The 23,115-nt window shown below is 42.0% G+C and overlaps 1 protein-coding gene across 1 annotated transcript; it reads right to left on the bottom strand.

The window, feature by feature from the left end:
• Window positions 1-3,154: 3,154 nt before the first annotated feature.
• On the bottom strand, window positions 3,155-22,917 carry LOC119524954 (olfactomedin-4-like). The gene is made up of 5 exons (XM_037823689.1): window positions 21,344-22,917; window positions 18,571-18,723; window positions 12,827-13,039; window positions 11,654-11,810; window positions 3,155-5,175 (listed from the first exon to the last, which is right to left on the bottom strand). Exons 1-5 carry the CDS (start codon window positions 21,611-21,613, stop codon window positions 4,373-4,375), a joined length of 1,596 nt encoding a protein of 531 aa, XP_037679617.1. The 5' UTR covers window positions 21,614-22,917; the 3' UTR covers window positions 3,155-4,372.
• Window positions 22,918-23,115: the final 198 nt, after the last annotated feature.

The following is a 23,115-nucleotide window of genomic DNA, read 5'->3' as shown; positions in this document are numbered from 1 at the left end:
CACATGAGCTAACAGAATCCAGTTAAAAAGAGAAGAGATATGAGAAACTTGGAGTCATTATGAATTTCCTAAGTGGAGGCTCCAGAAGCAGATCCCTTTGATGGCATATAAACCCATTGTTTCATCCTCATCTTCTGCCACTCCATGTATCCATATCAGAATTACCCAAATGCAATATTGGTCTTTCCTTTAATCATCCTCAGAGGGGTTGAGCTCAAAGAGACCATCTTCACAGTGGAACTTTTGGCTTTAAGATGTCCAGGGGTGGCACCCAAGAAAAGTTCCCCTTCTGGATAGATTGAAAGCCATCTTTCTCCACAAAGGACCTTGATTTTCAGAGCTGTACCCACTGAATATGCAGATGCAGATTTCAGAGATAAGTGACAAAACCTGAGCTACAGCTGTGGAGTCAGGCAGCTCAACTGCCAATTCAAATAGCATCTCTCACCGATGAGCCAGGCCAACTTCTCTGTCCCACTGGCTGGAAGCATGTTTTAGAAATATACCTGCCTTTTATTTTCTGATGTGTTACAATCCACCCTTTTGTTTCAGGGCATTCTGGAGCATATTCTGGAAGCTACACGGCATGACATCTATCTGTGATGTCCAAGGGCTTACATCTGGAACTTTCCTAGATCATCCTGAAGGCAGTTCAGGAGCCAGTCACCTTTAGCCCCACCATTGTCAGGCTTTCTCTTCCAGTGGTTCAGAAATCAAGAAGAGAAGAAAAACACTCTTAAGGCCAGTGATGTAAACAAACCCAAAAAGATAAATATATTTTAGCAAAAGTGGAGCACAAATAATTACCTATCCCTCTTCAGAGAAGACAGCTGCCTTTGTTGACCACAGCAAAGCAGGTAGAAAAGCATGTGCATCTATTTGCTTTTCAGTGGCTCAAAAGAAAGGGGAAACAGCCTCAGTTTTTGCTGCTCATGTCGGCCTATCTTTTCGAGTCTGAACACAGAAAACATCAGAGCTGATGATCAATCTTGGAGTTCAAGAGAAAGACAGGATGTTCAAGCCTTTGGAAATGTTTCATGCCAAAAGGGCACCTGCTTCAAAGAATCACTAGTTGCAATGAGTATTATAGGAGAGAAAATATACACTACAATTCCAATTAGCTTTACATCTTGTCAACCCAATGACTCCTCTGAATCTATTATTCAAAATGAGGCACAGGGATAATAACTCATGTGCCAAAGGCTATCCTAGCCACTTCATATTCTTCATATCATTGAATTTGACCAAGTTTCATTTTATCCCATTTTACAGAAAAAGACACTGAGTCTCAGAAAAGTTAAGAAAACTACCCAAGGCCACACCACTTATAAGCAGTAGAACCAAGAGTCCCATCTGGTTTTGCTTGACTCTGAATCCTGCTCTTTTAATCACTACCCATCAATTAGTTTTGGGCTCACCCTGCAGAAAGATGCTGGAGGTACAGGCATAGAGATTAGACAGCATTTTTGAATAAGGCTGGTGTTGGTGACAAGAGAACTTTCATGTTTTGGAAGCTCCTCAAGGTAGGCCTGGTTGATGCCCAGAACTTGACCCTGCGCATGACAATTCCAGGCCACTGGAGAATATTGCTAAGGACAGTAGGTCACTCCAGCTGTCTTCAATCCCCTATCCTACCCCAGAGGAAAATAATTTAAAATGCATGTAATGCCCAGTTATCTTAAGAGGGTAATTTGAGCCACTCATCCTCTTTCTCAAGAGTAACGCTGAAGAAGCCAGATTCAAAAGGCTACATATTATATGATCCCCTTTTTATGATATTCCAGAAAAGACAAAACAGTAGGAATAGAAAACAGATGAGTGATTTCCCAGGGTTAAGGAAGGGGATGGCTACAAAGGGAAATGGAGGAATTTTGGGGGGGCAATGGACATGTTCTATATCTAATTAGGGTGGTAGATACACAACTGTATATGTTTGTCAAAATTCACTGACTTGTACAAATTTTAAGCTGGCAAAAGTTTATTGTATGTAAAGCATACCTTAATAAGGCTGATTTAGAGATATATGTATATATGTGTGTGTATATATATATTAATATGTGTGTATATATTGATTTTTCAAAGGGAACTGATGAAGCTTGACCTAAAATTTCCACTGCATAACTGCATTGCAGTAAGCCCACCACTTAAATCCCTCAGTTGTTCAACCTTCCCAGCAGGGAGCTATCCTGCAGGCAGCCACTGATACACCATGTCCAGTGGGAAGGAGGTTGTGAAGTTGAATTTTTAGGCAAAAAGCTTCTGTAGCAGTTCAAATAAGAAGCTGATTGCCTGGGTTACCTTGGCTTCCTGCCTTCTTTCCTGAATCCTCAGGGGTCATACTGGGTTCTTAGTAGAAACATTCATCTGGAAATTTGCCTAGAGCCAGATTAAATCTAACATCATCATTTTTAACCTATATCTCACTCAACATACATGTCTTTATCTTCACATCTTCTTGAACTCTGAAGGCCTTACCTGTCTTGAGGCTCAACCCTGAAATGATAAGAGAATAATTTTGCTAAATATTGTTGCCACAACATGCCTCAAAAAGCTTGGCATGAATTAAAAATGAGTATTTCAGTAAGACTAACTACCCTGGTTTAGTTGATCTGTCCTTCCAGCTATAAGTCACCTGTCCTCCTCCACATCCTTTTTTGGTAAAGGTACTATCTCTATTAAGGCCAGTTAGTCTCCAAGACCTCCTGTCTGGGGAAGATCCAGAGGCTTCTGACCCATGCAAACAGCTCAATTGGAAAAGGAACATAAGTCACACAAATAGAATCTAACATTGGAAATAATCAGATCAGTCATGCAAATTAATAAGTATACAAGGTCATTTCCCAAAAGAAAGTAGGGCAATGCTGTACAACAAAGCTGCCAGAAAGAATGGATTTTAAAGGGAAATGAAAATTAAAGAGCCAGCCCTGACTTTGTCTCCTTTACACTGTTGATGTTATCTGCTGTGCCATGGGTACTCCCCAGGGTCTTGGTATCTGGGAGGTCACCATTCTCTCTACATCACAGCAAGGCTAAAAACTGCCCTGTTAAGAGTGGCTTGGTTTTTTGTTTTTTGTTTTAAGTAGATAAAATGAAAGACAACACTTTTTTACAAAGCATTTTAATCATTTTATTGAAAGGAGAGGAGATATAGCATTTAAGGAACCCATACTATAGACCAGAACTCATGAACATCAGTGGCACATAGAGACAGATGGTGAAGCCAACCAAAATCACAGAAGCCCAAACACCTGCAAGGTTTTCAACTATAGGACTGACATTCTCAATAGCTTTGTACATCTCTTCCTAAGGGCAAAAAAAAGGTAAATTTTGCATTTTCTTATAACTTCCAGGCTTAAAGGAAGAAAACAATCACACCTTTAAAAAAATTCCCATGAAATAACTGATATGACTTAATACAAGTCTCCCATCCATTCCAATGGCTTTACTATATAATCAGATATGATGCCATTTTATCACTGCCATTTGTTTTTCTTAGAGTCATGTAAATAAAAGTTCATGATGAGACAAAAGAAGATTAGTTTTGTTTATCTCATATCTGCTCCATTGAAAACTCATTAATTGGGGGAAAAGCAGGGAATAAGGAGGTGATGGAGGGAATAGTTTGGTAAGTCTGGTTCTAATTTTCCATGCCAACTTTGTAATGAAGTTATGAGGTAGGAGGGTTCTACTGACTCTTATTAGATGGACAATGGGGAAAAGAAAGATCAAGTGCCTCACCTGCAGATCCATCTGGGACTGATTTGCAATGTACAATTTAATGTATAAAAGGGCTTTTCTCCAGAAAAATCAGAGCATCTTACAGGTAGGCCAGAAGCATGCCAAAGTTACATATCTGCTATGTACAAAATGTGGTTCCAGGTGCTAGTGAGAAAAACAAAGCTGAATATATCTGGTCACATAAGGAGCTTCAGATACTAATCTGCCTAATTAAGCCCCAGGTTCCTTTCAGGCATGGAAGAATTAGCAGGGCTTCAGGGAAAAGACTCATCACTGAGCCCTCTCTCTTGAACAAACAATCCCAAAAAGCCTTACTGAGTTCTCTTCAATTCCTTAATTTCCAGATGTCACCTCACTGTAGGCTCTATTTGATCCATAATGCCTCTACATCTCTGACAATCCCACCCTGGAAGGGACTTATTTCAGTTGGAAAAATGCATCTCAGAACATATCTGACTTCCAAGAGAACTCATCTACCCTTCTCAAATATCCTAAAACTCTAGTGTAGTGCAACCATGCTCCCAAATATTACTACTAAATAAACACACTTCTGGGTCCCCCTGCCAATAACTAAGTTCAGTGGAGAAGATCATTTGTCAACAAGCATTCTCTCTCACTCTGACACCTCAATAGTTTACTGGGGTTTCTGCAGGAAGGTAAGATCATAATACAGAAGGTAGCCATCATTATAGACAAAAAGTTTCTGGTCGAAAGGGTGATAGTTGATGCTCTGCACTCGCTCCTGCATCTTAGGCATTGTAATGCTTAGGTGGCCCTCTTTCCCAGTGTTGGTGTCAAAGTAGTAAAAAATCTCTTCTGTTCTGGTGTTTAGTGTGCGGGTGGCATACAGAACCCCACATACCATGAAGGAATTAGAAACAGATGGCTTGTACTGCCTGGTCTGCCAAGTGTTTATCACCTCAAGTGTAGTGTCATTGAGTTTACTGATCACCATGTTCCCTGTACTGGCTTCAGTTGCATAAACCACCCACAGCCCATTCTCATCCACAGCAAAGTCCATGTCTTGCCACCCAACATTAGCATAGGAAAAACGGTTATTATAGACAGCACCCGGGAGAGCGCGTCTCACGGCCACCGTGTTGGTAGTCAAGTCAACTTTGGCGATGTTCTGGGAGTTGTAGAAGTTGATATACATGTTGTTTTTGTACACTGCTGTGCCACTGCCTTGGCCGTAGATTACCCGATACTGTCGGTAATTTGTGTACAGCTGCAAATCATCCAGCGAATTGTAGAGTCTGTAATATTCCAAGTATCTCCCATCTGTGTTCAAAGGCGCCACCCAATACAGTACTTTATCTGGATTCTCAGGAGAATAATCCCGACCCCAGGCACCATACTTATACTCAAACCCTCTCCAGTTGAGCTGAACCACAAATGGCTTGCTGATGTTTGCCACACCTCCATGGCTACAGTTCCCTATAGAAAAGAAAAGATGACAGACATTTTTAAAGAAAATGAATGACAAGAGTCACACACTTTAAGGCTCTAAGAGCCAAAGGAATATCCATAGTTTTCCTGTCAAGGTTCAATGACAACGTGGTCCCAATGGAAAAGAGCCAAGACTGCCTCTTGGTTTCAGCCTCCATGCAAACCCACTGTGGTTTCTAAAGAGAACTATCTGCTGTTTTCATGCCCGGACTTCCAATCTGGAAAACGGGGATAAAGAAGATGCCGAGAATCATATTCAAAAGGTTTGAGGGCTCAGAAAGAGGAAAGGAAGACTTGCTGAATTTTATATATTTTTTCTATCAGAAAGCATTTTACAAATATATTTGATCTTATTTCATTTTTTTCTTTTAGAGAAATCAATAAAGCAAGAGCATACCAGAATCCTACCCTATTCCATAAAGCCAAGAGGTACTATCCCAGGGCCAGCCCCAAGGGGAAATTGAGATGAAGGGGAATTTTCCAGGTCAAGTCTCCAACCCCCACACCACCCTCCACCCCCACCCCAGCTCTCCCACCCCCGCCCTTCCCTGGGACTCTAAGTCCTAACTCATCAATCTTGCTCCAAGCTACTCCCACAAGAGGAAGTCTTAAATGTAGTACTTTAAGGATGTGAATGCCTTCCAGGTCCCCAAGAAATGGTCCTACAGTGGTGGGATTTCAGCCTTAGAGCAATGTTGCCTTCTCTATGCCCAGTGCATGGCCATTGCTTAGTTCACTGCTGCAGTGATAAGGTGGGTCTTGCTGTTTGTAATCCATATTCTACTGTGCCATAGAATGGCAGGCAAGTATTTCATCTTTCCCAGTCTATCATCTCATTGCCACTGGTCCACTGAATCTACCTCCTGTGTAACACTTGGACAAATGACTCAGGCTGGGCAAATGGCCTTCTCTTCAAAGTGCCTGCCAACCCAAATCATTTATGAGCCACACAAAATAACATTCCTCCATTATTTTTATAACTACCCAAAGTGTGGAATACACATTTCTTGGATCTTAATAAACATCCTCAAAAAAAAAAAGGAAAAAAAAAACTGATGTGATAGCTTGTTGGATAACAAAGAAAATCCAACAAGTACATTTGAGGTCAATTTTCTCTCTTCCTTCTGCTTGGAGCAGAACAGATGAGGGAAGGAAGGAGCAGAACCAGAATCGATGGATCTGGCTCTATGTGCTTGGAGGGAATCAGGGAACCATGGAGAGCTCAAGAGGTGAGCTGGAGCCAAAAGCAATGCCTGAGATTAGCACTGTTGGGAGTAAAGGAAAGCAAAGATTTTGTCTCTGAGTGTCTGTTTCTGATCACCATGGAAACATCTAGTCTTCTCCCTCCTAAATGCCCCCTCTCTGTACCCTTTTCCCTCAAAAAAGCTCAGAAGTGAAGACACTACTAGAAATCCTGCTTTTATTTTTTCAATCTACTGATGTGTTTTGGTCCCAGAATTCAATATGTGCTCCTTAAATGCTCCCATAAATCTGCAGTTGGTGGAAAAGCCAGCCAACCATACCACAGGTAGGGAAGTGAAACCACTCTGTACCTAAACTCAAATAATTTTGCATATCATTAAATAGAACATGGTCACAGGCTTATTTTAATAATGCATGCACCATTTCATAAATTAAAAAAACAAGCAATGTGTTTTCAGCCAAGAGACTGCTCTCCACTAAAGAAATAATAAATAAAATTATAAATTATTATTTCTTCTCCTAAAAGTGATCTCTCACATGAATGCTTGTTTGCTTTTGTTTATGAAACAATGCATGAATTATTAAAATAAAGTTAGCAGTGTGTTCAGTTTAATGGTAACAAAAAACATTTCACATTTGCATATGCTACAAACTGGGTTTTCTAGTTAAAATATCTTCCCAAGAATTTATTTATTGAACTGCATTTCACTTGGAGGAAATGAAAAAAAACTAACTATTTTTCTTTCAGGCTGGAAGACTTAGGAATTGTTTGTTTAATTGAATCTTGCCTTCCTGGATAGGAAAATCTCAAATCAATAGCAGCTAAATATTTAATGAAAATTTAGGATATATATAACTTATTCAGACATTATTATGAGATTGTAGGTAATAAGCTATTCTGTCACCAGATGTGGAAATCCTTGGTTATGAAGGAATCAAAGAAAACTCCTCTTTAAAAATTACCAGTAGTACTACTAATAAAAATAATAATAGCTCCTCATTTCACAAGTTGACAAAGAAATTAAAATTGGACCTGGTATAAATATTAAAATTGAATGAAATTTAACCTCTTTTCCTCATCTCCCAACCATGCCTAAACACTTTCTGGTCCTTTTTGTTATTTCCCCTTTAACCTATATCCCCTTTGGTATATTTTTAGGGTCCTGGCTATGTTCAAAAGGAAGTAGGAACACGGAAGAAAATGAAGCATTGTTGCCAAGTCTACAGATGTGGCCACAGCAGTGACAGTCCAATGAAAAGGCCATGGTGGCTTCCCTGGCTCTTGGCAGAAAACCCTCTTGGAAATGATACTGAAACTGACAGCCAGCCCAGTGCCCACTTCTTGGCTAGCACAGCCAGGGCCCCCATCACTCCCACCCCATCTCATGCCTTATCTTGCACCTCTTCTCAGCCTGTTCCTTCAAGTCAAGTCTCAGAGATGGTACATTCCCATCTTTAGCCAGTTCCCATCCCAACCTTTCCTAGACACTTGGATGGTGTCCCATGGCCCAGCCATGATCCAAGAACTGGGAAAGACCAATGAATCATTTTGCATTTTCTGGTGGAAGAGATTCCAGCATAGAACCATCAGGAGCAAAAGTACCCTTTTAGCTGCTTCACAAGCAAGGAAGCAAAGATAATTTTGTGCTAACAAGGTTGGTGTGTTGTTGGACATTTCTTGTCACTCCAGGAATCACATGTGCATCCCTTAATTAGAGCATGTATGGAAGACAGCCTGGTATGGTGAAAATATTACCAGCAGTGAGGTCAGACAGATTCCAATTCAAATCCTGGCTCCTTTAATTACTAGCTGTGTGTCCTTGAGTAAGTTACTTAACCTCTCTGAGCCTCAGTTTCCTCATGCTAAAAAAAATAACTATGTGCAGTGCTCTTATGAAGAATAGAGAGAAGGCATATAAACAAAACCCCAAAAACAGTCACTATCATCATTATAGTCACACCATGTTACAATTGGAGGTTTGTATGACTATCTCCCCTGCTGGAAGTTTCTTCAAAGTTTCTTTACCCACCCTGGTAACTCCAATACCCAGAACAGGGCCAGCCACACAGTAGTACCAAGTTATGCTTGTGGAATAAAGGAATGAAAGGCTAAACAAATCTCCTAAATCCAGCTTACCCTTATTTATAAACACCAGTCCTCCACCCTGTCAGGTATCTGAATTTTTCACACAGCCTGGTGTTCACTCCACAGAGCATAATGCAAGGAACCCTCTACACAAGTGTACATTTGGTTGCCATAGTATTCTGAAAATACCTGGCAAGCTACCATCATGGGACTTTAAAATAGGCTAACTTGGCTTTTTAAAAATATGGTGAGTAGCATTAAAAAAAGAAAGCCAAAAATCATGTATCTAAAGAGGAAACTTAATCTTGAATATGCCAATATACACTCTCACCTGGGTAGGTCACTGAAATTTATTTGAGCCAAGAGGAGAATACTATTGACTTGTGAGAATTAGATCATTTAAATGATCATAACCATAAAATGACTGAGATGAAATTGAATCTGAATTATTAGATATATGGACTCACACTCTTTCTCTCTAGACTTGATATTTGAGTGGGTCACCCTGTGCCTTTTATCCCCCATCCAGTCACCAACCATTTCCTGATCACTTACTATGTGCCAATGCAGATGTTTAGAATCCCCAAGCAAAATGGTCATTGTCCCTTGAGCATTCCAATCACATTTTGCCTATACACAGTCATGCAGGTTCAGGGGAAAAACAGAGTTGTTTTAAAGGAAAAAAGCTAATGAGTAGAAGGCTAATTATTTTCAATTAGAAAGTTCTATGAAATGAAGCAGAAAAAAGATGTCACCTGGAGCAAAAACAAAATAGAAAGCACATTTTGTTGAGCCCTAAATACATGTCCTGGTCCTACATTCAAGCTGACTACAGGGTGAGCAAACTGCAGCTGCAAGGGAGGGGCTGAGAGAGCACAGAATTACTTTATAGCTGAGACTTGCATACAGTCTTTTTTGTTCTGTACAACTCTGCAGTGAGAAAAAAAGCAGACAGGCCAGATTTTAAGTCCCATAATAGTGAGTAACTTTAATTAAAGTCTCCACAGGCTCACAACTTTCTGGTGCCTGGGGATTTTCCAGTTCTGCATTACCAACCAATCCAAACAGAAAAGGAACAAGTGAAAGAAAATTGATTTTAAAAATGACAAAAAGTCAGTTTAATATAAACATATGAACAAAGCTGGAGTGGGGCCAAGTGGCTTGGTGGGGATTCAAGTACACCCAAGGTTGTGGGAAAGTGGGAGGAAATCTGGGTCCAATTTGCTTAAACAACACTGCTGGGCTGGGATGGTTCACAAAAGTCTCAGGGTGAGGACCTAGGGGAAAGTTCAAAAGAAAAGGAAAATCTAACAGAAATGACCCAGGTGAGACGCTGGTTGTATACTTTGGATGGATTGTGTGGTTTGTGAATATCTCTCAATGAAATTGCATTTAAAAATGAAAAAAAAAAAAAAATGACCCAGTAGACTCACTTGTTTTTCTCCCTAGACACCAAGTGGGGAATTTTCCCCTTGGGAGGCTGATGCCTGATGCTTTAAGTCCTGAGAAAGCCAAGAAGGATCTTGCATACCAGCCCCTGCTTGGTCACCAGCTACCTGCATGACCTTGGAAAGGCAGTGCCCCTGCCCTCCAAGCCCCCTCCCCTGTGACCTGAAGGGGCTGAGTGAGACAGTCCTGCAAGCTCCTTCCTCAGTGCATAGAAATCTGTGCCAGAAAAAACTATTCCATGGGGAAGATTTGCTGTGGTAAGGAAAGAAACACTTGCTCAGGTATTATCTGGGGTTCTCATTTTGGGTTGTCTTTGTCACTGCTCTGAACCCTCTGTGGCACAGTGGAACCGACTCTCATTTCCAACTCACATTTGCACTCCTGCTCCCAGCCCAAATTTAGCCTTAGTTTATTACAGAGGAGAGAACACAGCCTCTATATGTCATAGGGTGGCAGATTCTCAGAAGCAGAGGGAAGGGAAAGAGTCCCCTGAATGACACCAAGAGGCTTATAATTTAATTAAATAGCAGCATCTAATTAAAGCCTCAAAGAAACCAGCTACATTGACAAGGATCCAGAAACCCACGCTCCAAAAGGAAACAGGTTGTGAGCAATAGGGATTAATAAAAATAACCAGGGCAGTGCAATGGGATGGAAAGACACAGCCCCGTGCAGGCTGAGGTGCAGAGAGAGCTTCCTGGTGACAGGATGATGTCTCAGAAGTACAGAGCAGAAGGCTATGGCAAGAGGCTGCCAAGAACCACTTGGAAAGCTGTCCTTCCAAGTGCAGGGAGCTAGCACCACTTTTTTTTCACTGCAAGGTTGTCACCTCACTACTCATCATTAATAATAATAATAATTGCCAGTGCATGAGTGCCGACCATAGAGGTTGGAGCATTCCAAATCTTTGTCTTGTGATTCCTCACAAGAACCCTGCAAGGCAGGCACTCTTATCCTCCCATTTTACAGATGAGGAGATTAAGAACTCTGCCCATGATCATTTAGTTGGGGAGCTCAGGTCTTTGGGATTCCAAAGTCATGCTCTTGACCCCTATGTACGCCACCTCCATTCAAGGGTATATTTACAGAGCACCCTGCTTTGTGTTGTACTTAACCTGAGGTGATTCATCAGAGAGCAGAGACACAGTCCCTGATGTCCAGGGCAAGAGGAACAACCAGACACCCCCACAAGTGACCAGATTTAGGGGGCCATCCCTTTAATCCCCACTGAACCCCAGGACACAGACCATAGCTGTTGTTCAATATGCATTTAAGGAAAGAGTAAAGGAAAAATAAAGAGGTAGGGGAGGGAGGGTGGCAGGCAAAGTGAGATGGAAGGAAGGAGGATGCAAGGAATAAACTCAGCTCATCAGACAAATGAGCCCTTCAGCCCTTACAATCCACAGGAGAGTAGGTCTTACACAAATATTCCACTGGTAGCTCCCATATCACCATAGAGATGCACTTCCTGTGATTAGTTGCAAAGGGAATACATGTAATTTGAGAATTTTGTTTTAAATCAACTCATTGTTTGCTCTTTTCCTCTGTGGACCCCAGAATGTGATCATACCTGGAACTATCTGCTAGGTGAGCAGATTTAAAACATCTAAGAGTAAACTCAGAACTGCAAAACTCCCACCCTTCCTTCACCCTGGCAATCCCAAGTCCCTCCCCTCACCCCACACCTTACAGGGCCTGGCTCAAGGGGCAAAAATACAGCATGCTCACCTGGAGCAGGAGGCAGGATCACGGGAGCATTTTCACTTTTAGATGCCTCACATTCCTTTAGTCTATTCTTCAGTGCCAGGATTTCTCGTCGAATAGCCAGGACATTGTTTTTGTCTAGGGTCTCAAGCTTCTCTACCAGGAGAGTCATATTCCTTATCTAAGGAAATAAAAATTTGGAGCAACTTTATATTGCTGCACAATTTCTTTCATAAACATTCTGGGGCTGAATTTGTCATTTAGTGAAACATCTCCGAAGAATACACCAGAGATGGTTCCAAATGGTTTCATTTGGAAGTATATATATTATGGCTTAGCATGAATGCCTGTCAGATCTCAGACAGATGTGTATGACAAGAAGAAAATGGCAAAGATTGTAACAGCTTTAATAACAGAGCACAGGCCTGTTGCAAGCATCCACAAATGTCCATTAACTTTCATTTCTAATAACCTTCCCCAGTAAACTCATATTACTCATGCTGTATTTTAATTAAGTTTCTAATGAATGTTGAGAGCCACAGAAAACTTAAATTCTAAGCTATGTAACAAGAATTTTCAATTACAGCCAATGTCATGACTGTGCTAGTAAATTCTCATTCGTGTAAATTCCTCACCCATAATGTTCAAGCAATGGTCTTTATTCATAGGTTGTAAATGGCTTCACCAAAACATGCTTGCCAAAACAAAAAAAAAAAACAAAAAAAAAAAACATTTAAATAGGGTTGCAAGTTTTTGGAGAATGATTCCAAGAAGAATAGAGGATTAAATAATTATTCAGGAGTTTAAATAGACCTGTCAATTCCACAATCAGGTAAATTGGGGATTTCTAATCCCATGAGGGTAAAGCCAGTGCAGAGAAGGTACCTGATCATGGCTTGACCGTGGATGATTATGCAGATATGTCATCTCCTTTCTAGAGATTTTGAAAGGCCATTTGCTTCTGGGGCAGGATTCTGACTACTAGACAATACTCATCAGTCAATATGTTCTCAACATGTTTAGCATCTTTTGCAGACAGGCACCCATCCAAAGCAGAACACGGGATATGCCATGTGGTCATGATTGAGAACAGAATTAGAAATTGGAAGAGAGAGATTCATATTTCAGTCCCAACACTCGCTCAGTCACTTAAGAGAATTTACTATCGGCATACTGATAAGTGAGTTCACTGCTTACCTCTACTTCCAGCTGGTCAACAACTTCTGAGCTCCCAACAAAACCCTTCTTCAGCTGTATGATTAGTTTCTCCATCTCCTTCACTTCTATCTTGATCAGCTCAAAGTCTAGTTCAGTGTAGGAAAAGGAATTCTTTTCCATGATCTCTACTCGGGCAGTGAGGTTGAAGAATCTCTTTTCATATACTCTGATTAGTTGGACATACTCCCTCACCTGAAGGGGAATCAAAAAGCCCATGTCAATTCCCAAACTAATACCATGCTTGGGCTCTCAAGGACTGATTCCTGCCAGTGATTTTAATTGTAAAGAAATGGATCAAAAATATATCTAACTAGATTTTTTTATCTATCCAAATGAGAATTAAAAAGAACTTGCTACTACAATTGGGGGCTGGAGGGGAGAGTTTGCACTTCCTGGTTTGAAAATAATTTTGCTACTTATTTCATCGTTCATGAGTGCCTTTTGAAACCAGCAATGTTTGAGAGCATTAGCTCCCCAAACTAAGCTGCCTTGAGTCAGAGTTTCTTGCCCATCTCCCTCCTCCCCCACAAACATGCTCTAAATCAGGGCTTCTCAATCTCAGCACTACTGTCATTTGGGGATAGATCATTCTTTCTTTGGGGGGCTGCCCTCTGCCTTGTAGACTGTTAGTGGCATCCTTGACCTCTAGATGCCAGTAGCACACCTCCCCATGCCTTGCAAGTTGTGACAACTAAAAAAGTCTCCAGGCTTTGCTAAATACCCCTGGGGTGGGAGGAAAAGTAGAACCACTGCTCCAAATCTATGTATTTTCTAGAAGAGGGAGAGATGTACTAAGTAAAATCCCTTCTTTGACACAACACACCATGAGCTGTGACATCATCTTTTACAAAGTGGCATAAAGACCCAACTTTAAACACAATGTGTAAGTGTACGTACAGCTGTAAAGTGCACATTTCATTAAGTGCACCTGCATTTATGCCAAGAACTGATTATTGCAATCAGACCTTTAAATTACACATTTGTTGCATATATTTGAAGTCTGATCATTACATTAAAATATTTCCAAAAATTCCATTGGTAGTTCAGGGTATAACTGGAGTCTCCAAAGAGATATTTCAATAAACACAATGATTCTTTCTGTATCTAATCTTGAAAAGAAATACTGTGGCTTTTTTTTAAGGGTCTGCTCATTAAAAGTTACTGGTTTTACAACCTTATTAAGTATCAGAGCATAAGCGACACTTTTTCCCAAACTGCACTTATGTCAAGTAGCCGATGCCCAGTGCCTGGATGAATTTTGAGCCAGATGTTGGCATCTAACCCCTGTAATGCCAAGGCAACCCTAACTTCTGTCATTTCAGCCCTTCCACTTAACCCCACTGTGCAAATTAGAGCCAACTGAGAGGCCACAGATCTAAAGGGTAAGAGCTTCAGGCAAAGACGATTTTAATGAAAACTGAAAATGCAGCTCTTGGCACCTGCAAGTATATCTTCTGGGGTAACTGATCTCACTGCCATCAGATGTGCCATCACTCTGAGGCTGATAAGGCTGGTGACATTTTGGTGGGAAGATAGGTAATAGATAGATAGATAGATAGATAGATAATTGGTAGGTATAAAATGTAGCACATCTTCCTCAGATGTACAAATACAGTTTTAAGGGGCCCTGGTTTCAATTTCTACAAAAATCAGCCACAAAACCTTGCCTATGACAAAAAACAAACAAACAAACAAACAAAAAAAAAAAAGTGCCAGTGCTTTGCAGAAATGGAAGTTTGAGAAATTAATAATGCTTGTTGGCATTTGGCCTTGCCAACTCTTGGAACAAATGAAACACCCTCAGCTCTCCTGGAATATTTTGGTGGCAAATCACAGCTGTTCTACAAAAATGAGTGATTCAATCATCATCTCTGCTACATAAAATGTGGCTCTCCCACATTCTCACAGGCAACCAAGGCATAAGCGGTAATTTGCTGCCTGTGGGAATGTGCAGTGTGCCTGCCCCATATCAGCCATGAAGTGAAGGGCATCTAAAGATCTGTTTGGGGAAAAAGACTTGAGGTTCTTCCTAGCTGACATTTAAAGGAAAGCTCAGTGAAATTCTAGAAGACCAGATTCAACCATGGAGTTGTGTAAAGGCAGGAGGGAATCTGAGACTGGCAAGAAAGACTTCACAGCATGAACTTTAATTTTACCCAATTACTAGTATATAAATGTATCACCAGAATGAATCTGAGCATTGAGACAGAGTGGACAATTTTGAGAAGGTGCCAACTCTCCCTGGGTTGTGCAGTCTCAGCAGAGGGAGCCAAACTTGCCCAGGGAGGTGAAGCAAGAATATGGGTCTAACCCTGAGAGGACACAACCTGGTGTCAGCATCCTCACCTGGAAGCTCCTCCTCACTACAGGTTTGAGCATTAGAAGACACATCTAGAAATCTCTTGCCTTCAAACCATGGGCCTAACTTCCAGTGCTTCCCTTTTATTTTGTTTGTGATGCACTTGCCATGCCATTGATGTGTTCTAAGAATCAAAGTTTGCTTGGTGGTTTCTTGTTTTTGCTGCTCCTTACAATAAATGTGGTCTCTGAATAAATAAGAGTATAGCCTAACTGGTGATGGAGCTAAAGAAACAGTCTGGTTCGTATTTCTGCTGATCCCTCAAAACCTGTGATCACAACTGTGGCCAGTTACTTGAAATAATTAAATATACTTTGCAATCTACTGCTATTTTTGATCTATCTTTAAAAATAAATGGGAAGTTATGCTTAATGGGTACAGAGTTTCTGTTCAAGGTATTGAACAAAGTTTTGCTAATGGATGATGGTGATGGTAGCACATTATGGATGTAATTAATCCCACTGAATTGTATACTTGAAAGTGGTTAAATGGGGAAATTTTATGGCATATAACATTACTATAATGTAAATAAATAAATAAATTAATTAATTAAATAAATACATGAGGTTACCTGAGCCTTTGGGAAGTGACCATCAAGGAAAGTGAAAATACTGGGGAAGCAACGTGCCTGCATGGTGAAAGCACACAGTGCTTTGGAGCTAGACTACCTGGGCACCCAGTAGGCAAACTGCTTAATTCCTTTAAGCCTTCATTTCCTTCTGTAAACTGGGGTTCATGATACCAAACTTGCAAGACTATTGTAAAGACCAGAGAGAAAGCAAATTAAGCATCTGGCATAATGGATGCCCTCCAGTTGCAGCAATTAATATAGAACCAGTGATCTCCATGTTTCTCCATCTGCCCTTTCATTAATTATATTTCACTGCACATAACAGTTGCTCTATCAGTGTTGTTTGTTTATGGGCTGCCTAAATGTCTCCTGCACTGCCTCAACTTTCTCATGCCTGAGGATCTATTAGCAAATGTGTCCTATTAAATACATTGCCCCAAAGACCATAAGCCTCTGGGGAAAGAGAACATCCCTAGCGGCCTTTTGGGTCATACCCTTCCTAAGTACAGCTGGGAGAGGACATATCATATACAACAGAAAAGCATAAAATGCTTTCAGCTTCCTGAGCAATGTAGCACACTGTCTTCTCTTGTACTGACAGAGAGCGAATCAATGTAAGGCAGTCAAAATCCTCTCCTACCTGCCTGCCCAAGACAGCATTCCCCCCAGGGCCTTTAGAGAAAGGGCGATTTCCAAGGCAAACTGGGGACAGCCATAATTACTCACCTGGAAATTCCAAAGCCCTCAGCTGAAAAATAACTTTGATTTGAAGGCTTTACTGATATACTGCCCCTCTGTGTGGGACTGTGCTGGATGATGCTAACAGCAGGGCTGAGAGAAGAGAATGCAGATGATTCTGAAGACTCTGCTTCTTGATCTGGCTTAACCATCAGAAGTGTGACCTTGGGTGGGTCCCCTTACCTCAGTTACCTCAGAAAAACCTGTTTTTCCATAGCTAAAATGGGAAAGGGAGCACCTAGTCCATCTACCTTAATGGGCTGCTTGAGAATAGAATTTGTAATATTTGGAAAACCACAAATCTCACTAGTAATATTGCTTTCATCAACTGTCACTCCTAATCTATTTTGCAAATATCAGCTGGAAGTCAGTTCCTTCCTTGGGTCTCAATCTCAGATTTTTCCAGACCAGCTACTGACACTTTGAAAACTAAGTTTTCCCACCTACCCTACACCACCTTTTTTTCCTGCCAATTATTACCAAAGCAGATGCCACCTTCCCCCCTCACAGGACTGAAACTCAATGTTTCACAAACCTGCCAAGCTACAAGCTCCCTGGAAGCAGCATGGGGTTTCATACTGCCCTCCACACTCCTGCCAGCAAGGAAGACATGCAAATCAGTAGCTTCTGCTATTTCAAAGCAAATCACTCTAACTGAAAATATCTTTACCTAGGATTATTCTCCACTTGTTATGTTTTTATGCATAAGTTCTTATCTGTGCTTGATTATGCTGGAATAAGGCTATGAATATTAATGGATGGAATTTATAATTTAGTGCTATGCCTTTTCTTCTGATTAATTCAAGGACATTTTATTTCTTAAGAAGCTTTGGTCCTAGAATAGTCAAACACACTTTCCTGTACCCTCATTTAAACTTAGAATATTTACCTACCAATTCATGTTGAAAGCAGGGTCTCAGGCTCACAATAATTTTTTTGTCTTAAAGGGAATCTCTGGTGAATGTTGAGGTGTCTATGCTTAAATTTCTCAGGAGCCCATATTTCAAATCTTACAATAAAGCTGCAGCTCCTTGTAAATTCATGCAGTTGTATTAAATAATGCATAATGTGATTTTAGCCTTGCCTGGACTGCACCTGGGCAGAAAATGAGAGCTTTTCTAATTGATTTTTAGCTTGGCTGAGAAGGTGGAAGGGGTCAAAACTGGAAGGCTGAGTTACATTTCTCTGGCACACCATCAGTTAGCTTTCTGTGGCCGGAGGAAAGCAGTAATAGGAGGGTTTCAGGCAGGGCTTTCACCAGGGATGAGCACTCAATAAAGGCAAGTCTTGATTCAACTTCCCAGGGCAGACTTTGGGTTTGCTCTAATGCCGGATGCCACTAATGCAAAGCTCCTGCTGACACAATCAAGGAAAAGAGAGAGAGAAGCAAGAGAGCAAATCAGAAAGAGCAAAAAAAAGAGAGAGAGAGAGACAGAAAGAGAAAGGAAAACAAGGAGGCAGAGGAGGAGGGAAAGAGGAAGATGATTTGGGGAAGGGTGGAAGAAGAGGAGAAGGTGCCATTCAAAAGTAAGAGAAGACCAAAAAGGGTCAAAAAGGAAAAGAATTAAGAAGGAAAGGGAAAAATGATTAGGAGCCAGGAAAAGGTTTGAGGACCGGGGAGAATTAAGAAACTAAAAGAAAGAGGAATTAAGACAACTAGGAAGGAAAGGTAAAAAAGAAGGATGAGAGAATAGAATTTAAAGAGGCTAGGGGAGAGGGAAAAAAATAGCAAAACTGGAGGAAAGACCAGAAGAAGACAAAAAGAATGAAGAAACAACAAAGCAAAATCAAAACTGCAGGGTTGGGGTTTGCAGGCAGAGTCTGAGGCTTCTTTTAAACCACACGGATTGTGGGATATTGAAGTAAGTATCATCCATGGTACTCAATTGCATTTTCTTCCCCTTCTCATTTTCCCTATGCAGAACTCCAAACACAATGCCTGGGATACAAGCATTGTGTATCCCAGGCATTTCTTTCTTAAAAAAAGAAAGTTCCTTGCTTGTTTCATAGTTTGTTTTCATAAAGACAATGAAGAGAAAAGAAGAAAATGCTCACCTTAGAGAGCTCTGTCTTGAACGTCTGGGAGAGAGTGTGAGCTGTGAATTCCAACTGCTCCACTCTCACCACGGGAAAGGTGGTGTCCGGCAGGGCAACGGTGCACTGGCAGGTCCCACGGTCATCCACGGAGCCAGTGAAATTGGAAAAAGGCTGCAAATAAAAATAAGTCTGACATCAGTAATAATCTGGAAATGTTCGTTTTGGCAACCATCATGGTAAAAATTGGCTTGTCAAAATAATGCTTAGAAGCAAGCAGAGTTCAATATATAAATGAATTGACTCATAGAAAAGGGCAAAAACCCAGGTTTTCACAGGTGGTGACTCTGTGTTGCATTTAGTTGCAGGCAAAGCTGCTGGACTAGGCAACTGTGTCAGCAGCCTTTACCTAAAGGAAAATTCTCTGTTCTTGAGGAGTCTTAAAGGAAACTGTTACTGCCTCTGTGTAAGGAAAGGAAATAAAGAAGCAACGAGAGTCCCAAGTTTGAATTCCTACTCTCTCACCTACAAGAATGAAAGCTCACTGAAGTCTCAGCATTGCCATCTGTAAAACAGAGATAACCTACTCCACAGGCTTGTCCTGAGGATTGCAGGAGTAATAAGGGCCAAGTTCCTAGCACATAGTAGGTGCACAGTAAATGTTACTTTCCCTCTCCTTCTACTTACTCATTTCTCTCCCTTACCTTTACCCCAACCCCAACCCAATTCCTCCCAATGGAAATGGGGCAAATGTCACAACAAATGCAAATCCATATCCTTACTTGACCTGGGAGATTGTATCATTAACAGCTTTCAAAATGGAAAGGGAAGCGACAAACCAGCCAATGGTTAGAACCAGTACAATGAGTGCACCTGAAAATTTGGTGCAGAAATTGTAAATGAGAGTTTTGCAGGTTGCCACCTGCAGAAAAATCATTTTAAAATATATGACTTTTTTTTTAAGATATGCAGGCTCACACTTCAATGCCACTGCATATTTTTAAATGACAGGTTTGAATGATGCTGTTTTTTTTTTCTTGTGCCCTTTGAACTTCCTCAAGGGGATCCTGCCACAATTAACATTTTTTTCTTACTACTATTGACTTCCAGAGTAACTCTTGGCAGCCCACTGGCTCTGCCTTTCAATGATCTCATCTGACAGCCAGCCCAAATCTCACCCCATAGGACATCAGCCTGAAGGGTCTCTTTGTGAGACTACTAAGGAGAGAGCAGTGGCTTTCAGAGTTTGAAGGGACTCCAGCCACACATCTCCAATTTCAGGAGGTCAGCTGGCTGCAAACGAGATTGTATGTTCCATGCATTTCATGTCTGCCAGCCTCCATGCTGCCAGAATGAGCTGGAATATCATGCTTCTATAATCAAGACCTATTCCATGTGGGACCTCTGGACAAGTTCAAGTCTTTGGCAACTGGGTTGCTTTTTAATTTAAGCTTTAAGATGAGCAGAAAGAAATACATATGTCTCTCCAAATTCTTTATTCCAGGTATATTCTTGACATTTGTCTCAATTTGCTTTTCCAATCACACCGCCACACCTGCAAGAACTGAAAAGTAAGGAGGTAGAACAAGTAGGTTTATGTTGAACACAAGGGATGGGGGGCTTCCAGGCCAAGGAGGACTGGGAAAGCCAGCAATAGATAAAGACTGGACAAGATACACTGGGAGCTGTCAGAGAGGTTGGTTTCCCAGGGAACCAGCTCCATCCTTCCCTCTGAAGGGTGCCAAGACTTTTACAGGAAGGACCAACATATCATTGACTTTTGAAGAAATAACTTATTATAATAACTGTCTAGCAAAAAAAAATTCTTCTATTGCATTTTGACAAAGGGAGGTTAATTAGCTGCACCAGATGGGTTGGACCATTCTTAGAATTCTCTGAAAACCTCTGTCAACTCAAAAACCAGTGGATATCATCAAGCAGACCCTAGACAAGCAACTAGGAACCACTAGCTAGCAACTTTCCATCCTGAAGTTCACCTGAAAGGCAGGCAAATAATTACGAGCCCTGCTGACAGCCATTCCACCTGACTTCTATTGCACTTCTCTGTCTCAATGCCATGGACTCCCTGGCTTCCATCCTGCTTATCAGCCCAGCATGCTCAGCTGACATCAAAATGGTCCATAAGTTTGATCAGTGTCTCCCATTAGAGATATTTCTGCTCCTGAAACTCAAAGACAATGAAGCTAATGGTGATGGCTCTCTCTGCGGTGAATGCTTAAATGTGAGCACAATGAGGGGAATGGGAGACAAAAACAAGGGCTTGTCCCCCTGGCCTTAGGAAGGCTGTGTGACCCCCACAGGGTCCCTGCTGAGCAGCCAATCAATTAATTTGACAGACCTTCCAGGAGCTACTACTGGAAGGACTTTCCCTAACAGTTCTTGCCCTGGATTGCATATTAGAATAACCTCAGGGGAGCTTTTTAGAAGTATCTGATGTTTTTTAATCTGTGGGGGGTGGAGACCTGGCATTTGTACTTTTGCAAGCCTCCCAACCTATTCTAATGGGCAGCCAAGTTTGGGATCCTCTTTAAACCACAGATTCTTTCCTACAAGCCCCCAGGTGGATAACCCAGAATTGTCTTTCTTCCTAACTATTTATTTATTTCACCCAGGTTTTCATTCATTCCCATGGCACCTACAACAGTTATCAATAGAAATCATAAATCTTTAGAGTGTCCAGATACGGCCATCCGTGAAATTACATTCATGGCCCCAAAAGGCGAGAGGAAGGGAATGCATGTAGTCCCTTCAGGCTCTCCCCAGAAAGTCTCACCTGGGAGCCAGAGTGGGAGCCAGAGCTGGAGCCAGAGTGGGAGCTGGAGTTGAAGCCTAAGCCAGAGCCCAGGAAGAAGCTGGAGTCAGAGTTGGGTGTCACAAGCTTCAAACCCCCCAAATTTCCAGCAGCCGGGCTGAGGAGCAACAGAAGGGCCATCAGGCAGGAGAGGCAGGGCCTCATCTTGACCCTTTGTCTGGAGCTGCTGGCTTCTGCACAAAGCCCAGAAGCTTCTTTAAAGTGCCCAGGGGGGATTTCCCTAAGGCCCATTTATGAGGAAAGAGGAAGCGACCAAGGGGCACGTGACCAAGCAGGGAGGGTCGGAGCCCCCAGGAACCTGAGTCACATCCACACCCTGCTGCTTGGCCCCACTCTGGGTTCAGCCCTTATCTCTGCAGAGCTCCTGCCAAATATTAACTGCAAGGTGCTTTTCCAAGCCCCAAAATCTGGTTTCCAACCTGGTACTTCCTTGAAAGAAACAGAATCAAAGGAGGCTTTGTGAGTAAGACAGAGAGCCCTGGATGGCTCTGCTCTCTCCCCGGCCAGGTCTGCTTCTAGAAAGAGTTCTCTCAACAATCCCACTCTGAAGGAGAGACCCCAAAGTTTTGTTGCCCTGGAAATCCAGACAGGACCCTGGGATCCCACTGTCAGCTTCATCTAGGGGTGCAAAAGAACCCAAACAAGTAACTGCTCTCCAGATGACCCAGTGTTGGCCCTTCTGAGCCAGGGGGCTGCTCCAAGTCAGTCAAGGAGGCCCATGCTGAGCAGTCTCTCTCCCTAGAAGACTCTGCGTGACCTCTGTTGCCCGAGACGGTCTTGTGAGCTGGCCAGGTGTGCAAGAGCTCAAGGCTTACTCTACATGGAACTGAAAATAGGGATGCCTTCTCCTGCCCAGCCCTCCTGACCCTGGGTTTCAGGCTCCATTTGCACCTCTCCAACAGTTCACACCCCTTTGCAGCCTCTGCCCATCTCCCTGGAGAATAATGATATTGGCCTGAATATTTTAAATCAGCTGGCCAGGCCACTCATAAGTTGATGATGGTCTTGTGCAAGTCACTTAACCCCTTCTTCTAAAGAAGAATTCCTAAATCAGTAGAATTCAATGAAATATTATATGGGGGATTGGCTTATAAGCTTTGAAGGGCTGGACAGATGTCCAGTTATATTTTTTAGCATTGTAAAGCCAGGCTCACTGTGTAAGGGAGTTAGGGCTCAAATAGTGAAAAGAAATTCCAAGTCCCACTCCATCCAACCCCACCCCATGGGCTCTACAAACTTTTGGAATGAACACTGAGCTTGAATTGAAACAGAGTCTTCCCTAAACCCTGGGATCCACTCTTCAGGTACTCATTGCACATTGAAAAAAAGACTGGAGAGGAAAAGTACAAATGGATGAATGGAAAGTGAGGGAAAAGGGGGGAGGGAAGATAGGTCTGTCTCTTTTTGATGCACCCAAGGCATTCTCGGGCTGCATTCCCTGGCCCAAAGCCCCCCACTGCCCCCAGACTCAGTGGGCTGAGTGGACACCCACCTAGATCAGCCTCCCCAACTTCACAGTCTGCATTGCCCCAGCCACCCAGGCTGTCACTGCTGCCTCCACCCACCCTCTGCACTGAAACACCTGTCCAGAAGGCCAGACCTTGAGCCATGCCAGGTGCCTTCTCAACCAATCTCTCACCCATATTCACATGGAGGTGGTGATGAGTAGTGAGAGGAAGCCCAAGAAACACAAGGGTATTTTACAGAAGCTTCCTGGAGACAAGAGGGTCTGC

Source organism: Choloepus didactylus (genome assembly GCF_015220235.1).
Source record: "Choloepus didactylus isolate mChoDid1 chromosome 23 unlocalized genomic scaffold, mChoDid1.pri SUPER_23_unloc10, whole genome shotgun sequence".
Classification (NCBI taxonomy): Eukaryota; Metazoa; Chordata; class Mammalia; order Pilosa; family Megalonychidae; genus Choloepus; species Choloepus didactylus.
Note: the sequence above shows the minus strand (reverse complement) of the source record. Positions and strands in the feature narration are given on the sequence as shown.

Excerpts from the sequence above, each read along its gene's own strand:
- LOC119524954 (XM_037823689.1), bottom strand. The coding sequence starts at position 21,613 with ATGGGCCTTAGGGAAATCCCCCCTGGGCACTTTAAAGAAGCTTCTGGG. Across the intron at positions 18,724-21,343 it reads GCTCCCACTCTGGCTCCCAG|CCTTTTTCCAATTTCACTGG; the intron begins GTGAGACTTTCT and ends TTTTATTTGCAG. Across the intron at positions 11,811-12,826 it reads TTGACCAGCTGGAAGTAGAG|ATAAGGAATATGACTCTCCT; the intron begins GTAAGCAGTGAA and ends TTATTTCCTTAG.